General features: G+C 36.7%; 2 protein-coding genes across 2 annotated transcripts in view; both read left to right on the top strand.

Moving 5' to 3' along the window:
* The window catches only part of LOC129771544 (28S ribosomal protein S9, mitochondrial), an 86037-nt gene that overhangs the window by 61907 nt on the left and 6085 nt on the right, over nt 1–18045 (top strand). The window lies entirely within an intron of this gene.
* Nucleotides 1–18045, top strand: part of LOC129771541 (transient receptor potential channel pyrexia-like) — a 28312-nt gene that overhangs the window by 4439 nt on the left and 5828 nt on the right. The window contains exon 3 of the mRNA XM_055775291.1: nt 5186–16779. Coding sequence (XP_055631266.1) covers nt 5186–8009 — 2824 coding nt within the window. The 3' untranslated portion in view covers nt 8010–16779. The remainder of the gene's footprint in view (nt 1–5185; nt 16780–18045) is intronic.

The following is an 18045-nucleotide window of genomic DNA, read 5'->3' as shown; positions in this document are numbered from 1 at the left end:
TCTTTGCTGGTGCGTGCCAGTACAAAGTCTGCACTGAACATGATATGCATATACAGCCATTTCATGCCAAACCGATATGGTGGTTCTCATATTTCATGAAAAGTGATAATTTTGTTCCTTATCGTAAAATGTTAGACCTGCATTTTTTCATTAGGGTGCCTATTTCCAATTTAGGGTAGTCCAAAAAATCAACTTTTTCTCTTTTTTCCAAAAATGACTTTTTTAAATTCTTAAATGTTGAACTACTGGACCGATTGTAACGATCAACATATCAAATTGAAGCCAATTACCTTTTTGAGTTTTGAAAAAACATTACATTTGCGAAAATGTTGGATTTTGATTTCGAAAATATGTATATTCCTATGCGACTTGAATCCATTTTTTTCGCAATAGCACATACAAGGCGTGCTATTTGGCATAAGAATTCTAAACTGAGTACTACTTAAAAACAAAAAATTACGTAATACCTACCTACGATGAGACGGTAAAAGTTCCACTTGGAACATTAATGCAATGTAACAATAAGGAAGCCACTCACGCTTGTCTTGTCGGCAAGTTTTCTTCTTCCATCCATCCATACTAAGCGTATTACTGTTATGTTCAAAGACACCCAGCAAGCTCGTATAACTCAGGGTGAACGTGATTAAATTTCGACTTTCTTTTAACATTTTAACAATCACTATGCTTCTACTCATGAGGATTTTCGTCACGATTTCTCTTCATTTGTTTTCGGTTCAGAAAAATTGCTTGGTTGGGCAACAAGTGTTTTGTTCTCAAAACTGCTACGAGAGTATCTTTTCGTGTGTTTCCTAATAAAGCGTTCGTTGCGTATCCACTTTCTCAAGGAGCAGCTAAGTACTGTTTGAATATATCTATACCATTGCAAAAACAATTAACACCGTGTACTAATCTATCGAAGGTAAAAAATCATTCATTTATTTATTGAGAATTGATTCAAATGCAACTTCAATCAGATGATTATTAAGCCAAAAGTAGTCCTACGTTAACCTTGCGGTTATATCACAGATAAAACCCACCCCGAGTTTTTAATTTAAAAAAAATCGTAATCTCAAGAACATAATAAGGCATTATCTGGACGCTAAATGGTGCGTGGCATGGCAAGAGAATAATTTTTCATGAAATCTTCAACCTGGGACAGCCCTTGCCTGATCGAGTATTAAACCGAATATCTATATCAGCATTGACCGATATTTCAAATACATAAAAACGTTTTTTCGTGGTCACCCTAATGCAACTAAGGAGAAGCGCTAAATCGGTTCAAAAAGTTCAAAAGGTAGAAAAAACTAATTTTCACAGTTGGGCCATATACAGCGGGACTGTTGACTTGATGATTGTTGCATGGACGTAGTAACTAGAATAACACACACAGATGATCAGTTGAGGGCCCTGATCGTTCGCTTAGTAGCGGACACGCAATCAGTTATGCTACGAAGACTATCTTTGATAGTGATAGCCTTACCCTTACCCTTACCAAAACTTTGTTATAGAAAGTTGCTAAAATAACTGGGACTACAACATAGTCGAACTATATTTACCTCTGTTTATAAACATAAGAAAATTAAATTTTTGATTTCATGTAAAATTTTGGTCATAGCTTCATTCTGTCCCAGAATTGAAGCTAGCTGCTCAAGCATATAGGGGCGTGTGAATTTGTTTAGGGTTAAAAATGGAATTTTGTCACGGGACGATCAGCCACCCTCCCCCCTATGTAACATTACGTAACCCAACATCGACCGCGAACACCCCCCCCCTCTTTCTCGCGTTACGTAATTTATGCACGACGCCTTACATAGTTTCGGAACCTGCGGTGCTATATTTTTTTACATTTTTTCCTGAAAGCCGAGGTTTTTTTACATAACATATCCAAAAAATCAGAGAAGTGTTCTTTTTCGTTTTTGAGTTATGATTTTCCAAAGATAACGAATGGTCAGAAAAATCTTTTTTTTTCCAATTTTTTAAATTCATATCTTTTGAACCGATTCAGATATTGACATACCAAACTGATATCAATTAGCTAGCCTTCTTTGAAGTAATATTACACATTAAAAAAAACGATTTTGTTTTTGTATCTATTGATTGTATTTGTTCTTGTCTTGTATTTTACATGGTTTAGAGACAGAGGGTGCCATACTTTTAAATATTTTTTTTTAAAGCTCAGGCCTTTTTAAATAACATATCCCAAAATCAGAGATTTGTTTTTTTCGTTTCTGAGTTATGATTTTTCAAAATAAACATGTTTTCAATCTTCGTTCAATATTCAACCATTCCATGCCAAACCGATATAGTGGTTCTCAGATTTTCGTCAAAAGTGGTAGATTTATTCTTTATCGCAAACAATTAGACACGTTCTTTTCTATTTTTTCGTTAGGGTGACCATTTCCGTTTTAAGGTGTTCCGAAAAATCATTTTTTTTACTTTTTTCCTAAAATTACTTTTTTCAAAAGTTCAGAACATTTGAACTACTTAACCGATTCTAATGATTGATATATCAAATTAAAGCCAATCACCTCATATTTTTGGAAAAAATACTTCAGTTACAGAAAATTTAAATTTCGTTTCCGTTCTTATTAATTGTATTTGATTTTTATGGTTTTCATGGTCTCGGGACCAAGAGCGCTATATTTTTTATTTTTTTTTCTAGAAAGCTGAGGATTTTACATATAATATCTCAAAATCAGAGATGTGTTCTTTTTATTTTTTGAGTTATGATTTTTCAAATTTAACCGATGGTTCAAAAAATAATTTTTCATCTTTATTCCAAAAATGACTTTTTTTTCTAAAACTCATAACTTTTGAACTAGCAGTTCGGCTGAAAAGTTTATAATGTAACACAGTAAAACATTTTTTTTTGCAAAATTCATTTTTATTATTCAACATTGGGCGATACAAAATTCATTTTTATTATTGCCTTCGAGGGCGATACAGCGATTATAGCAATCTTGCAACCTGTCGATACCATTTTTATAGTACTCTTTCGGTTTTTCCTAGAAAAAGGCCTCAGTTTCGGTAATCACTTCATCATCAGTCTTGAATTTCTTGCCAGCGAGCATTCTCTTCAGGTCTGCGAACAGAAAATAGTCGCTGTTGAATACGGTGGATGCGGAAGCAATTCGAAGTCCAATTAATGCAATTATGCCATCGTTTTGTTGCTTCACTCTCAATGCTGTAACTCACGAACCAATCGACCGATTGCTGTCAACTTTTGACACGTATCCATTGAGAGATGGTGCTTTGGCTGATTCCTATGCGAATAAACTACCATGTGCCTACATTGATTTATGGCGACTGTAACATGGTTACATTATCGATACTCATTCTAATTTCTAATCATAGACTATCATGTTATACGTAGAGATTTGAATCAATTTCGATGATTGCTTTTGTATTTCATAAACTAATTAGATTGAATTTAGTTAATACAGTAAAACTTGTTCTTGTGCGGTTTTTTATGTACTTTTTTTTTGTGCGATTTTCTAAAGAAAATCGCTCGGAAAAACAAAAAGCCAACATGTCTCAATGTATAGAAGGAAAACAAAACGAAACTGAACGTTGATCGCGAATGGAATCGTTAGTTATTTACTTAAGGAAACTTGAGGAAACATTTTTATGCGGTCCCTAACCACCGCATAAAAAGTTTTTTCAAATTACGGAAACTGTTTTTTACAGCAACTGATTCAGTTTAGTACGATTTTTATTATGCGATTTTTTTGTGCGGTCCTTAACCCTCAGACAAAAACAGGTTTGCTGCCTGTACATCTTTCACGGGCTATGAGGAACTCCATATTAATATCCATTTTGATTAGATTCATTATTTTGATGAGACAATCTTATGGTTTCTAATTGGCTTATTTGCTAAAATTTGTTTAGTATATCATGTGAATCGACCCAGTTAGTTCAAAGTAATGAATTTAAAAAGAAATAATTATTGAAAAAATGGGAGAAAAACATGATTTTTCAGACCACCTTAAATATAAATAGCCACTCCTATGAAAATATATAAAAATACGGGTCTAATGTTTTACGATAAGGAACAAAACTACCAATTTTTACGAAAATCTGAGAACCACTATATTGGTTTGGCAGAGTAAAAGTCAATTATATATAATTGTCGCAACTTGTATACGCTATCACCTCAGTTGCTGCAAAAAGTGATAAAAATTGAATTTCCTCTGAGCCAACAGAGAAATATGTCGAATGTCTTGTTCAGATAAAAAACTGGGTGGGTTATATATATGGTATGGTATGGCAAGGTTGACGTGGGACTACCGTTGGCTTTGTAATCATTGGTGGAAACAAAGGTTCCCCCAACTTGCATGTATTTGAAATGTCAATTTAATCAGGTACCCTGGTTTTGATGGCTGTGTTGAGGAACACATGTTGGTAGGAACAAAAGTTCTCCCAACTTGCATGTATTTGCATTGCCAATTCACCAGGTACACTGCTTTCGATGGCTGTGTTAAAGAGCATAAGTCGGTGGGAATAAAAGTTACCCCAACTTGCATGTATTTGCAAAACCAATTTCCCCAGGCAGCTAGGTTTTGATGGCTGTGCTGGGGGAACCGTAAATGTGACCAATCAAAACGGGGTAGTTAAGGCGTTCAGATAGCGCTTGACAGTTATTCAATTGCTTATTTCAGGAAAAATAACATTTTATTAATTGTGATAGATGAAATATTTCCTATCAATTGATGCAAACATCTTTCCGATCTATTAAGAAATGCTCGAGTAATAAGCATTCGAAGTCACTCATTTTTTCCTGCATGTTCTGTGTTTAGGTTTTCATTTTACCCACCATATATTCCGGTTAGACGTAGTCCAACATCAGAAAGCCGACAAAACTGCAACAATGTCAATTAACACCATTTATCTGTGTTTAAAAATAAAGTTATGTAATGTTTGAAAAACACGTTGTGTATATCAAGCTTTAACGTTGATCGGTAATTTTTAACAGACATATATCTAGACAACATTCATATATGGAACTTTTTTCTGGAAGACTTGTTTGAATCATTAATGTCTCCTGCTGCGTTGTTCATAGTTTCATTATAATTCCTTTTAGCATTATTATAAAATAAGAATTCGTTGACTCTGACTTGCTTGATCTCTCAACTAGAAATTTTCGTTGCTGCTTCTTTTCGAGACTTTTGTTTACCCTTTCGTTTAGGTCTAAAACGTTATCGGCTGAAGCACGTTGGCAAAACGATCCAGAAATGATGACCGGTGGAGCTTTTCCTGGAGTAGATTTCGAATACATGAAAGTGGGACCTTCACCTCCGGCAGAAAGTGCTCCCAATCTATACGACAGTTATGAAGAGCCTAGTCCAGACGTTACATCTTTATTGTGTGGTGAAACAATACGCACCTCACTGCTAGAGCAAATCCGCAATGCCTCGGGAAGAACTACTTTATTGGAGGATGTTGAAAATTGTGCCACCAATGGCGGTAATGTCCGGGAGGTGTATCAAGGATCATCAAAAATAGAGAAAAATATTAGTTTTCTTTGGGCAGCATATCTAAATCGTTTGGAAATACTCGAAGGACTTATCGATAGTGGAGCTGAGGTGATGTTTTATGACTGCAATGGACTGACTGCGCTCCATTTAAGCTCGTTCAGCAACAGTGTTAGCTGCACCAATTATTTGATAGAGAAAGGCGTTGAAGTCAACGTGCAACCCAAGTGGTTCAGTCCACTGCATTGTGCAGCACTTGGAAATTCTATTGAGACAACAAAAATATTGATTAACAATGGTTCAAACTTGAATATTTATACAAACAAACCCGACTGTCAAGAATCATTACTACACTGTGCGGTGCGTTCAAACTCGTTGGGGTGTGTGCAGTTACTAATAGCAGAGGGATTGAGTGTGAATATGTTAGATCAAAATGGAAGTAGTCCCATCCATTTAGCAGCAGATTTAGGTCACACCCAATGTTTACAAGCGTTACTCGAAAGCCCGGAAGCCGATCCTAACATGAAAGTACAATTTAAAGATAAAGAAACTACTGCGTTACATTTGGCTGCAGATGAGGGAAATTTAGAATGCATAACTTTGCTTCTATCAAAGGGGGCTGATTCTAAGGCGAAAAACCATCGGGGATTCACACCCCTACACTTGGCTGCGCGTGCTGCCAGTGTGGAGAGCGTAGAAGCGTTATTAAGAATAGGAAATGCTGATCCTAATACAGCGGATGCAGATCATCGCACTCCACTGCATGCGGCAGTCGGCAAATCTGATTTAGCTTTAGACATACTGGATATACTGATATCATGGGGTGCTAATGTAAATCACAAGGATGTGTATGGATTTACCGCTTTACATTTGGCTGCTCTAGACGGATTAGCACACTGCGTGGAAATACTTTTATTTCATGGGGCAGATGTAACTACAAAATCGAAAAAAGGAACTACTGCTTTGAATGTTATAACTAGAAAAACGCCGTCATCTCTGGCAGTAATCAATCATAAGCTCGATGCCGCAATAGCACTAACCCATTCGCACGATTCTTCCAATCGGGAAGTTGAATTGGAGTTAGACTTTCGTAGTATCCTTCAACATTGTCATCCACGCGAGATCAGTTATTTGAATACGTTTGTTGATGAGGGCCAAAAAGAAATTTTACAACATCCCTTGTGCTCAGCATTTCTATACATAAAATGGGGGAAAATAAGAAAATATTATATAGCTCGACTGTTGTTTTGCTTCACATTCGTGCTCTTTTTAACACTGTATGTATTGACAGCATTGGCACACAATTGCTACAATGGAAGTAAAGATATGAAAGAAACAATTCAAGAACAGGAACTATGTCAGAAACAATCAATTTTAGGCGATATGCTCCGCAATAATCCATTCGTAATGGAAATGCAATGGATGGTTTTGGTTGCGATCACTATAGTTGAAATTTGTCGGAAAATATACGGAATCACCGGTTATACATCATTTCGCCACTATGTCACACAGGCAGAAAACGCTATTGAATGGTTTATTATTGTAAGCGTTTTTGTTATTTCATACATTTACACGAAACGTACATACACATGGCAGAACCACATTGGTGCATTCGCTGTGCTACTCGGCTGGACCAATTTGATGCTCATGATAGGGCAGCTACCTGTATTTGGGGCGTATGTCGCGATGTACCGCAAAGTACAGGTGGAGTTTGCAAAATTATTCATGGCATACTCATGTATGCTGATTGGCTTCACAATAAGCTTTTGTGTGATTTTTCCGTCCTCATCATCGTTTGCCAATCCGTTCATGGGTTTTATCACCGTGCTAGTAATGATGACTGGTGAACAGGATTTAGAACTTTTAATCAACGATCCCGATGGCAAGGATCCGCCCTTTCTACTAGAAATTAGCGCACAAATAACATTTGTACTGTTTCTGTTGTTTGTCACGGTTATCTTAATGAATCTTCTAATTGGAATTGCTGTTCATGACATACAAGGCTTAAAGAAAACTGCTGGGCTATCGAAGTTAGTTCGACAAACAAAGCTTATATCATACATTGAATCGGCACTATTCAATGGATGGTTACCGAACTGGCTGCGAAGTCTATTACATTACACCGCATTAGTATCACCACAAGCATACCGCGTTGTATTGAGTGTGAAACCATTGAATCCGGGAGAAAAACGTCTACCTAGAGATATCATGATGGCAGCGTATGAGGTTGCTAAACAACGAAAACATTTCGGTCATACCGCATTGAACAGGAACACTGCGGTTTCATTTATTAATTTGAAAACCAAATTTGAAGCAAACGATCGTTCAGCAGATTCAGATTGTGGATTTGAAACTGCGAGTATATGTACATTAACAAACAAAATCGACGAAAACGCTGAAAAAATCGAATTATTGAAAAATGAAATCCGTGACTTGAGAACCAGTCTGCAAAAGAATCAACATGTGCTTGAACAATTACTCTGCATTTTGACGGATAAACAACAACATCAATCGCGGAAATGTTTAGCAGAGAATTGAGAAGAAAATGTATGCAACTACAAGACACATACCATTTTTGTTGGTAAATATGATCGTAGCTGAACGAACAATTTGAAGTGTTGTCACGCAAAGGATATTTTGATGCTATAAAACAATGCATAACCTTATTTTAAGTCGAACAAAATAAAACGTAGTTAAATGCTATGCACAAGAAGGGTGGTCTAGTATAGAGTAAAAGCAAAGCATCAACATAATGCTAGCCGGTGATAAAAGATTGAACTTTTATGCAAAATTCAACTGAACCGCGAGCTTGATCAGATAGATAGGACCTATAATAACCTATAAGAACGGTGCTTCTCAATAAAGACAATAACACCTTAAGGAGCTCCATTTGGTACACGGCGGAATAGAGACTATACGCAATATCTATATTGCTTTGCAATCTAAATATACTCTTATTAACATTGAGCATTAGCAAAAATAATCTTTTTAAAATGATTAGGACTCGAAGCAGGTATTTGATTGATATGAATAACTTGATATGTTTTGACGATGATGAAAGCGTTCAATGAATTGGTTGTGATAAACCTTAGAAAAAAATTATAGTCTTTTCCCAGGAGTGCAAAGTATTATTATTGAATTACATGTATGACGTTTTATGTGAGCCATGTTACCATAGAATATTAATATTATACATGTGTTGAATAAAAAAATACAATGAAAATCGTTTTTGCTTTGAATTGTTAAAAAAACAAATTAATCGCCAGTATGTGTATGTCTTTTTTTAGCTGATGTAGTAACGCCATACTGAGAAATCATATAAATTGCGTCCCGCCTCACATTGACCTCTAACTCATCATTTTTCCTTTCGTTCTGTTATTGTCGATACAATTAATTCAATGTTTCAGTTTTGTCCATGTCGTTTCAATTTTTGAATTCGATTGTTTTCGCCTCATATTCAACAATCATGATGTTCATGTTCTCGAGTTTCTTGAACATTCTTTATCAAAAAATAAAACGTGATATACTTTTCAAATAGATGTTATTATTATCAGCCCATTCACAGGATTCTGATCGAAAAACAAAGACACGCCCGGCGCGTGTGAAATACTAGAAAGACACCAGTAACTTAAACGAGCTGTTGGTGAGAAACTGGATCCGAAGAATAAATATCATGCAATGCTTGCTTTGGTTTTATTATGTTGCCAAAATGATTTTTTTTAACAATCTTTGACTATGGAATGTGAGATAAAATCATTGCATTTTAAGCGTGACCGGAATAAATCGCCGCAGTAAGCAACTACAACAAAAACCAGCACTTAGAAAAAATGTAGCAGGCTAGAAATATTGTGGCGCGGAAAAAACATCATGTGTATAAATGCTCACATTTCTATATTCTCGTTTTCGTTTTTCAAAATTTATCTCAGGTCAAAGTAATGGGGACGAAGTCCTCATCTAACGAGAATAAGGAATCGAGGCGGCCCAAGCCGCCAAGATGACGCGTTCCTAGTGCACAGCCGACACGCCGTCGGAAGCGACGGTGTCTCGCACGCAAACCTGTGTTCCATTGATTGCTCTGTTAGTTTGAAACATAGGATACGATCCTTCAGCACAGTCATACATTTTCCCGGGACATACGTTTGCCCCAATGAGGTACATATAGAGGTGGAGCAGTAGGCGAAGTGTATCGGTATTGGCAAGCAAAATATCGTGTTGTAATTATTTGCATTCAATATGGAATGTATATGGAAGAAACAAAACAATGTTGAAAGTACTCACGGTTGCATGATAATTTTAGCCAAAATTCTAATGAAATCATTCAACTGGTTGTTTTTTTACAGATGACAATTATATTATGGCTTATTTCGATTTTTCATGTGGTTAAAAGGTCCAGAGAGCAGTCGTATGCTTAGTTCTCGAAAGCAGTAACATTTTCGGTGAAATTTTGATTAATTTGCGATTTTTACAAACACCGACACTGGGAGCCTTCGAAACATCAACTTCATAACGGTAAAATAATTAAACTTCGTTCGTTTCTATGAACGTGGGGGAGTGAAAATGGCACATGGTAATATCACTTTTATCCGTCTTTTGCGATGTGATTCAGCGGGAGCTCTATAAAAATGTACGTTTTTAATTGATAGATTACTTCCTGAAAATAGTATTTTTACATAGAAGCTGTGGGCAATCAAAGATAAACACAACGCCTATTTGCGAAATAGTTATGACAGCGCAAGCTATGTCGCTCGAAACTCGACCATCTTCATTACCTTTTTTCCAGGACATTGCGTTTGCCCGGTCAATTTTTGTTTTGAAATACAATACCGCGCCCCAATATTTCTAACCTACTACACTTTTTCTGATTGGTTGTTTCTGTTGCAGTCGTTTTCTGCAGCGATTTATTCCGGGAACCCATTTTAAAATATATAGGGTAGATAGGGCAAACATAGTCCCACTAAGAACGAAATGTCCTAAATCACGTAGGAACCTTTTTGACCGATGTACATTGTATGAATATGCTTTAACCCTTTGCGGTCGCATTAAATTTTGACATGGGTACTGGTGGGAATTAATTTCCCTTGGAATAGCAGTGGTACATATAATGAAAGATTATTATTTTTGTGAACTTTAACTATGTATTTACTGATCAATGTGTTTGAATGTCATATTTTTATATGAAAATTAAGTTTTTATCCTTCGCGTGGATTACGGTGATCCACCATTTTCTCGTTCAAACTTTTATACTCCTCCCATATTCTTATTGTAATAAATATTTAAATTTTGGTTTGCTTGGGTGCCGCCTCGTTATTTTCTTTTCACTATATTCGTTGTGTCCGAGCTATCGTAGCTCCCAAGGATCGTGACTATCCCCTTATAATTCCACGGTAATCATATTATTTATTGAGTACCATTATCTATTATTCGAAGGAGCTCCGTATTAATTCGTGAACAGTTTCACTAGACATTGAAGTTCGTTTAGAAAATGTGTAAACTGATACATGATTGAATAAAGTATAAGATAAGTATGATTCGTTTGTGTGGTGGCTGAGAGTATGTCTACGACCGCAAAGGGTTAAAAAATATTTATATGGAAAATTGGAAATGTGTTCCATTTCCGTCAATTGCAAGCACTACGGGGACTAGTGGCGTCGGAGGTTGCTTCTGGTGTCCGAAGTGAGTTGTGAGTTGTGGTTGTGGATGACGCTTTCGAAAACCAGCCAACCAATCTATTTCGGCTAATTGCTTTTGGCTATTGGAAGGGTGAGAAATATAATTTCTTTCGGCCAAATCATACGCCAGCCTCCGGATTTCTCTCGACATAACACCGTAGAACCGTTGTTTCATAGCAATAATATAATCTACAAGCTCGTTCTATTGCTCCGTCGTAAAAACATTACCAAATGATCCGAACCGTTGGAGCTGCAAAGGATCTACACAAGTAAACAACGTTTGAGTGTTTCTCGCGGGATATAATGCACTGAGGCTGCGTGTCGCTATGATGTACCACTCTACACTGCTTCGATGGCCGCGGTCTGTGAACATATTTTACGATCGTATGTTCTGTTATAGTTCCGCACCATGATTCCACATCTAGCTATTTTCAACTACAAACAAACTTTGACAGCAATATTTACAGGTTATATTGAAAACTGGGGCCACCCTAAGGAACATGCCCTTTTCTTGTGTCCTTCTTCTTCAATGGCACTAACGTTCCTAGAGGAACTTCGCCGTCTCAACATAGTATTACTTGCGTCATTTTTATTAGTACTTAGTTGAGATTTCTATGCCAAATAACACGCCTTGAATGCATTCTGAGTGGCAAGCCCTAGAATACGCGTGATCACAGTGCAAGTCGGAGGAAATTTCTTTGACGAAAAATTCCCCCGACCAGAACGGGAATCGAACCCGAACACCCGGCATGTTAGTTATGACGCTAACCACTCGGCCACGGGAGCACACTTTCTTGTGTCCACATACCACTAAAATTTCCGTTCTTCGAAGATTATTGTAGCTCAACTTATTGTAGTTCAAGATAGAAAGCGGTTCTTATTATGAAAATTGAAAATAGTACATTTTTTATTATTAATAAAAGAAGTTGAAAAATCGAATTTTTTTTTGAATGAGGCAGGAAATGGTCACCTGTGGGGGGCAAAGTGATCACTCGCACATATCATGCTAGAAGGGATAGATTTATGCGTGTTTTCTTGTCCAAATTTGTTTAAACCATTATTGAAATAGTAGATACATGCAGGGATCCGCATAGTCATAATCAACTGACTATCTGACTGACTATATCCGTATTCAGTTAGTAATGACTTTTGGCTTCCTCGCACAGTTTCTCCGCCAAAACGACTCAGTCGGACCTTTAGTCGCTATCTCTCTCTCTCTACCGACTCGACTATATCATTTCATTCTTCCCAGTCAAATTGTCCTCATTGCATTTTGAAGTGACTTCCCCCAAAAAGAATCGTTCCTCTCTTTCTCTCTCCCATGTACGTGTGCATGTATCGATGTTTGACATACGCTACAGGTGAGCTAGATTCTGTTATATCCTACAGGAAAATTATTCACACGTATAAAATAGCGTGCAGTGTGTGTGCACGCTATTTACTAATACTAACGCGAGGACCTTTATAGCATCTATATATATAAAAATGGATCTCTGTCTTTCTGTCTGTCTGTCTGTCTGATTCTTATGGACTCGGAAACTACTGAACCGATCAACATTAAAATAACAAATTACAAATGAAACACAAATTTCTGCATTACTCGAGAATCAATCGAGCAAATGAAACCAAATTTGGCATGTGGAGGTTTTAGGGTGCAATAAATGTTTTTACGGTGGTTAGATAGTCCTCCCTCTTCTCTAAGGGGGGTCTGCCATTCAAATGAAACACAAATTTCTGAATTACTCGAGAATTAATCAAGGAAACGAAACCAAATTTGGCATGTGGAAGTTTTAGGATGCAATAAATAGTTCTATGGTGGTTAGACACTCCCCCGCTCTCTAAGGGTTGGCTGTCATACAAATGAAATACAAATTTCTGCATTACTCGGGAACTAATCAAGCAAATTGAGCCACATTTGGCATGTGAAGGTTTTTCGGAGCACGAAACGTTTCTATGGTGAATACACTCATCCCCCTCTCTAAGCGGGGCTGCCGTACAAACGAAACACAAACTTTTGCATAACTCGAGAACTAATCAAGCACGATTTGGGATGTGTGGGTTTTTGGGTATGAGAAATGTTTCTATAATGGTATGACACCCCTCCCTCCTCTGAAATGGAGAGGGGATCCCATAAAAATATTACACGTATTTCAACCAAAAATATTCCAACCAAACATGACAATTGAATATTTTTGGAAAACTCTTAAAAAAAATTCGGAAAATTAAATTTCCATATGTTCTACAATTACATAGTAACAAGTGCTGGAGAAACATGTTATTTGCAAGTGGTTGAGAAATCTTGAACTAGAATTGTGTCTGAAAATAATCTGATATTACAATGCTGAGTTTTGTTAGAAATGCTAGGAAATTTATAGTAAAAGGTAAATTCAACAGGGTCGAATAGAAGATCAATCAATGAACTGTTCTGTGATTGGACCCATGAACTTGCTGATAGTAAGAAAATGTTTGAAGGTATTGATAACAAAACAAATTTTGGGCGGGACGAAGTTTGTCGGGTCAGCTAGATAAACGCCTAAGTTCGTTGGTTTGAGTTCACGATGGGTAGACAATAAACCGTCCATTGATGGGGTAACCTCTTTTTTGCATCAGAAGTCATGTTTTCGTTCCTCTTTATATGAACGTAAAAATAAGATCGCGTACGCAGGTATAAATTTCGTTCCAAGGGGAGTAGAAATGTGGATTGAAGTCAGTTGAATGAAGGGGCAGATTTGTATTCATTAGTCGAGTCAGTTAAAATAACCACTGACTGGACTAGTTTACCAGTCATCCTCGCTAGTCGACGCTAGTCAATTCATTCTCTAGTCAAGTCATTTTTTGTTATGGGCGACTGCCGAATCAGTTCTAGTCGAAGCGAAGCTTCTGAGAGTCGGTCTTTACTTTTCACCTTCGAAGATTTCGGGCCCTGGGTACATGTATGAAATGAGCTAGGCCAATAGTGAATAACCTAGAATCGTAATTGAAATTTTCTCATATGTACAAAAACGTAGTAGGAAACACATAATGTTTTTCATAATGAGGCTTGGTTTTTGTTGGGGTGGCATATTGTTCCTGGGTCAAAACTACAGAGGGATCCCTCTAGGAGCAGAAGGTGATAAGGTATATCAGCTTTTGAATACAGAACATTGTCAGTAGTAATCCTACACTGACCACTTTACCCCCCAAACAACGAAATGCGAAATATGCGAAATTCAGCGATTGAACAAAATATCTGTTCACCTCTCCTAGAGTGTGTGAATAGTCGTCCAAACTGTTGATGTGTCGAAAATATCAGGTCAAATAAATAAAATTTCACTAGAAATTTCTTAAATTAGAAACGCATAAAACTACAGCCGAATGGCTACCGAGAGAGTGATTTTTGTTTTTATTCATATTTGGACATGCGACAACTCCACTAAAGTACAGGGTGACTCAAAAGTCATGCAATTCGTCAAACATAAGGTGACTATCAATATGGTGTCAATACTCAATAGTTATACTACCAAACAAGCAGGTGACCACTTTACACCACGTGACCACTTTGCCCCCACTACGCCTACCTGTTCATACTGCCCCAAACAGGTATGCTCATTCTGCCCCGTACAAATACGCTTAACCATTTGCGGTCGTGTTAAATTTGGGCATGGGTATCGTACTGGTCAGAATTATTTTTCATTGAAAAAACAGTAATAGGGAAGGTGGAGGTAAAACGGATATGTTATGAAGAACTTCAATTATATCTTTGGAAACTCATGTTTCCCAAAACTTTAATGCAGTTTCTTGCAATTCAAAATGCTGTTTTTCTATGTAATTGGCCAAATATTTTACAAAAAAGTGTTTTCAATGTTTTAATCAAAACTGAAACAGACCGAAAAGTGCAACATTTTTTTGATGCGTGTATAATGGACATGTAGTGGGGGTAATGTGGACAAGTTTATAATATATGAAGCGTAAAGGTTTATCGATCGCGAGAGGAATAATTTTAAAACCAAGGTCTGAACTAATCACGAATGTCCATTAAATAATGAAAAAATCAAACTAATTCAACTTGAAGCGATATCGTGCTTTTCAGCAGTATAAACGGACAGACCCTCAACTATTTTGCTTTTGGTTCAGGTCAGCTTCTAAACAGTCCACATTTGGCGATTTCATTTCCATTTATAGACGCAGGAGGATTCCTTAGGAATAGATTAAACAGGCCTTTCACAGTTCATCTCACTCTCACTGGCAACTGTCCGTTTTGCCCCACCAGTACAATAATTTCAATAAATTAATTTTTTTTCACTTAAAAATGAATTTATTTTCTCGTACTTATCTGATATTGCTTCTATGTTAACTCACAAACCGGAATATAAGCATCAGCGAAATGAATGTTGATATTAAACCACTCAAAATGCTTAATATCGTAGCAGCTAAAATAACATCCTCACTCGGAATCATGTATGATTTTCGGTTTTTGTTTACCTTTTTCACTTTTGATCAGTATTCATTGCCATATGGTGGCTTAAATATTATAGAATAACATGTAGAAGGTGTTCTCATCAACAGAAATCGGAAATTCAAAATGTAACTATACAAATCAAGCACCTGTCCATATTACTCCCACTGTCCGTTTTACCCGCAGTTTCCCTACATGCAAGATTATGAAAAATATTTTTTTTAAATGGTGGTCCTAAACCACCCCTAATACACTCCTAACTATATAGAAAACTAGCTGATCCGGCAAACGTTGTTTTGTCATATGAATTATTTCTAGAGCATAGTTTGTAAATAGTAAAAATAACGAATATAGTTTAAGAGAGTTTGTATGTTATCGTTCAGATCTGTCATATTTTAATCCGTTCGCTTGTATGGAAATCTCTTATAGTGCGCTGTAGCCTTTCTTGCGATTACCACGCGGGCAAAACCGCTAGGTGTGTCATTTTTGAACCTAGCAGTCACACCTATCATAACGTCTCAGACCACAACTAGGTTAACTACCTATGTGACAATGAACATTGATAAATTACTCCAATACCTTGCATAGTGTTTCGAATCACGTATAATCGTTTTATGTGTAAACCAATGTCTTTCGTTTGAATAACAATGTTCAAGCACACTGAACCGAAAACCACAAATTATTATTTTAGTCACTACTATTAGAATGTTTCAAGGCACGTATTGCTAGTCATCATGTGTGGCTTTATTTTAGTATCTCATTTCATTTCATTCCATTTACTATTACCAACAGGCCTCAACATGAGTGCCCCAATGATAAGTCTAATTTAATCTAATCTAATCTAATTCTAATAAGTATGATTTATTGTCTAGGTACGCTAGAGAAAGATCTCTTCAAATGTGAACGAGAGTGATTAAAATCGAAGAATGTGAAGCAACGGTTGAAAACGCGACACGTACTTGAGACGGGCTCGTTGTACCGTGAAGATGGGATATTAATTAGTATGTGAAGATGGGATATTAAGAAAATTGTGAGTGCGCAGGTTTCTTGACCTAATGTTAAAATTTACTGATTCGAGAAGATTTGAACATTCTATGTTTGATAGGATTAGATCAGATATGTACACTTCGTGAACACAGTGATTCAAGCCCAACCAAGCTACAACAATCTTCATAACTTGGAAGGTTTAAAGGATCATTCTAAGGTAACTTGCGTAAAGCGAAACGAACTAAATTACGCTGAAATGCTTCGATGCGCTGAACATTATTCTGATAGTAAGACGACCATACAACACACGCATACTCAAGGATTGAGCAAACTAATGCACAATAGAGACTTGATACAGTGTATATCTTTGAAGTGTTTCGTAATACGAAAGATATACCCCAGAATTCTGGATGCTTTTGTGGTGATATACAAGATAACTGAACACGTGTACACCTGGTTAGCGAATGCCTAAAAACAATGAGATTTTTATTCTTCAAATTATTGCAGATCACTCCCATCTTCATAGAACGATGTTTTTATGCATAATCTTTCGGAAAAACACAAAAAACTTATTGTTTGTTTCCAGTATTTCAAAAAACAACATCAAGTTAAATTGTCTTATGTTGATATTCTAGGCATAACTGTCCCATTATGAATTTTTAAGCCCGTAACCAAAATTGATTGACTCAAATAACCTTTTCATATTTCATTAACGCTTTGCCTGCCACGTCAGTCACCGGTGACTGACACCAAGTTTTCGCTTAAACAGCGTCAGTCACCGGTGACTGACAGTATAACATATGACAATATAAGCATATAAGCTTATAAGCTTTTTCTTTCGAACAAAAATATCTTCCACTACGATACGAAAGGATGACCCAAATACGTAAAAAAAACCCAGTGTTTTGCTAAACCAAATGCTTAAAGCTTCTGGTAGACAAATATGCTAGAAAACTTTGAATGCGTTTTTCTCAGTTGCTGATTTTGGAACATGGGGCAACTATGCGTAGAATTGCAGTATTCTGTTCTGCGTCGTTAAAACAGCTCACGAGGGTAAATAACTTAAAATCGTCAGCATATGAGAGTTTTTGACACTTCACGCAAGTGTTGACATCGTTGATATAAAGTAAAAAGATGTAAGGTCCGAGATGGCTTCCTTGAGGTACGCCCGATGTTACTATAAAAGGAGATGATACAGTGTCGCCAATTTTTACTGACATCATGCCGTCAGTCAAATACGAATGCTACCAGCTTAAAAAAGATCCGTGAAATCCGAGACGTTGAAGCTTGACGACTGTGATAGAATGATTGATTTTGTCGAAGGCAGCCGAGAAATCAGTATACACGGCGTCAACTTGCAGACGCGATTGTAGAGAGCAAGCGATGAATGAAGCGTATAAAACCAAATTTGTTGAAGTATACCGTTTGGAAACAAAACCATGTTGTTGTTCGGAAAAATTACTTCTGCATGCATGAGATATGT

This window comes from Toxorhynchites rutilus, chromosome 2 (genome assembly GCF_029784135.1).
Source record: "Toxorhynchites rutilus septentrionalis strain SRP chromosome 2, ASM2978413v1, whole genome shotgun sequence".
In the NCBI taxonomy this organism is placed as follows: domain Eukaryota; kingdom Metazoa; phylum Arthropoda; class Insecta; order Diptera; family Culicidae; genus Toxorhynchites; species Toxorhynchites rutilus.
The sequence above is the reverse complement of the archived record's forward strand: the minus strand, read 5'-3'. Positions and strand labels throughout refer to the sequence as shown.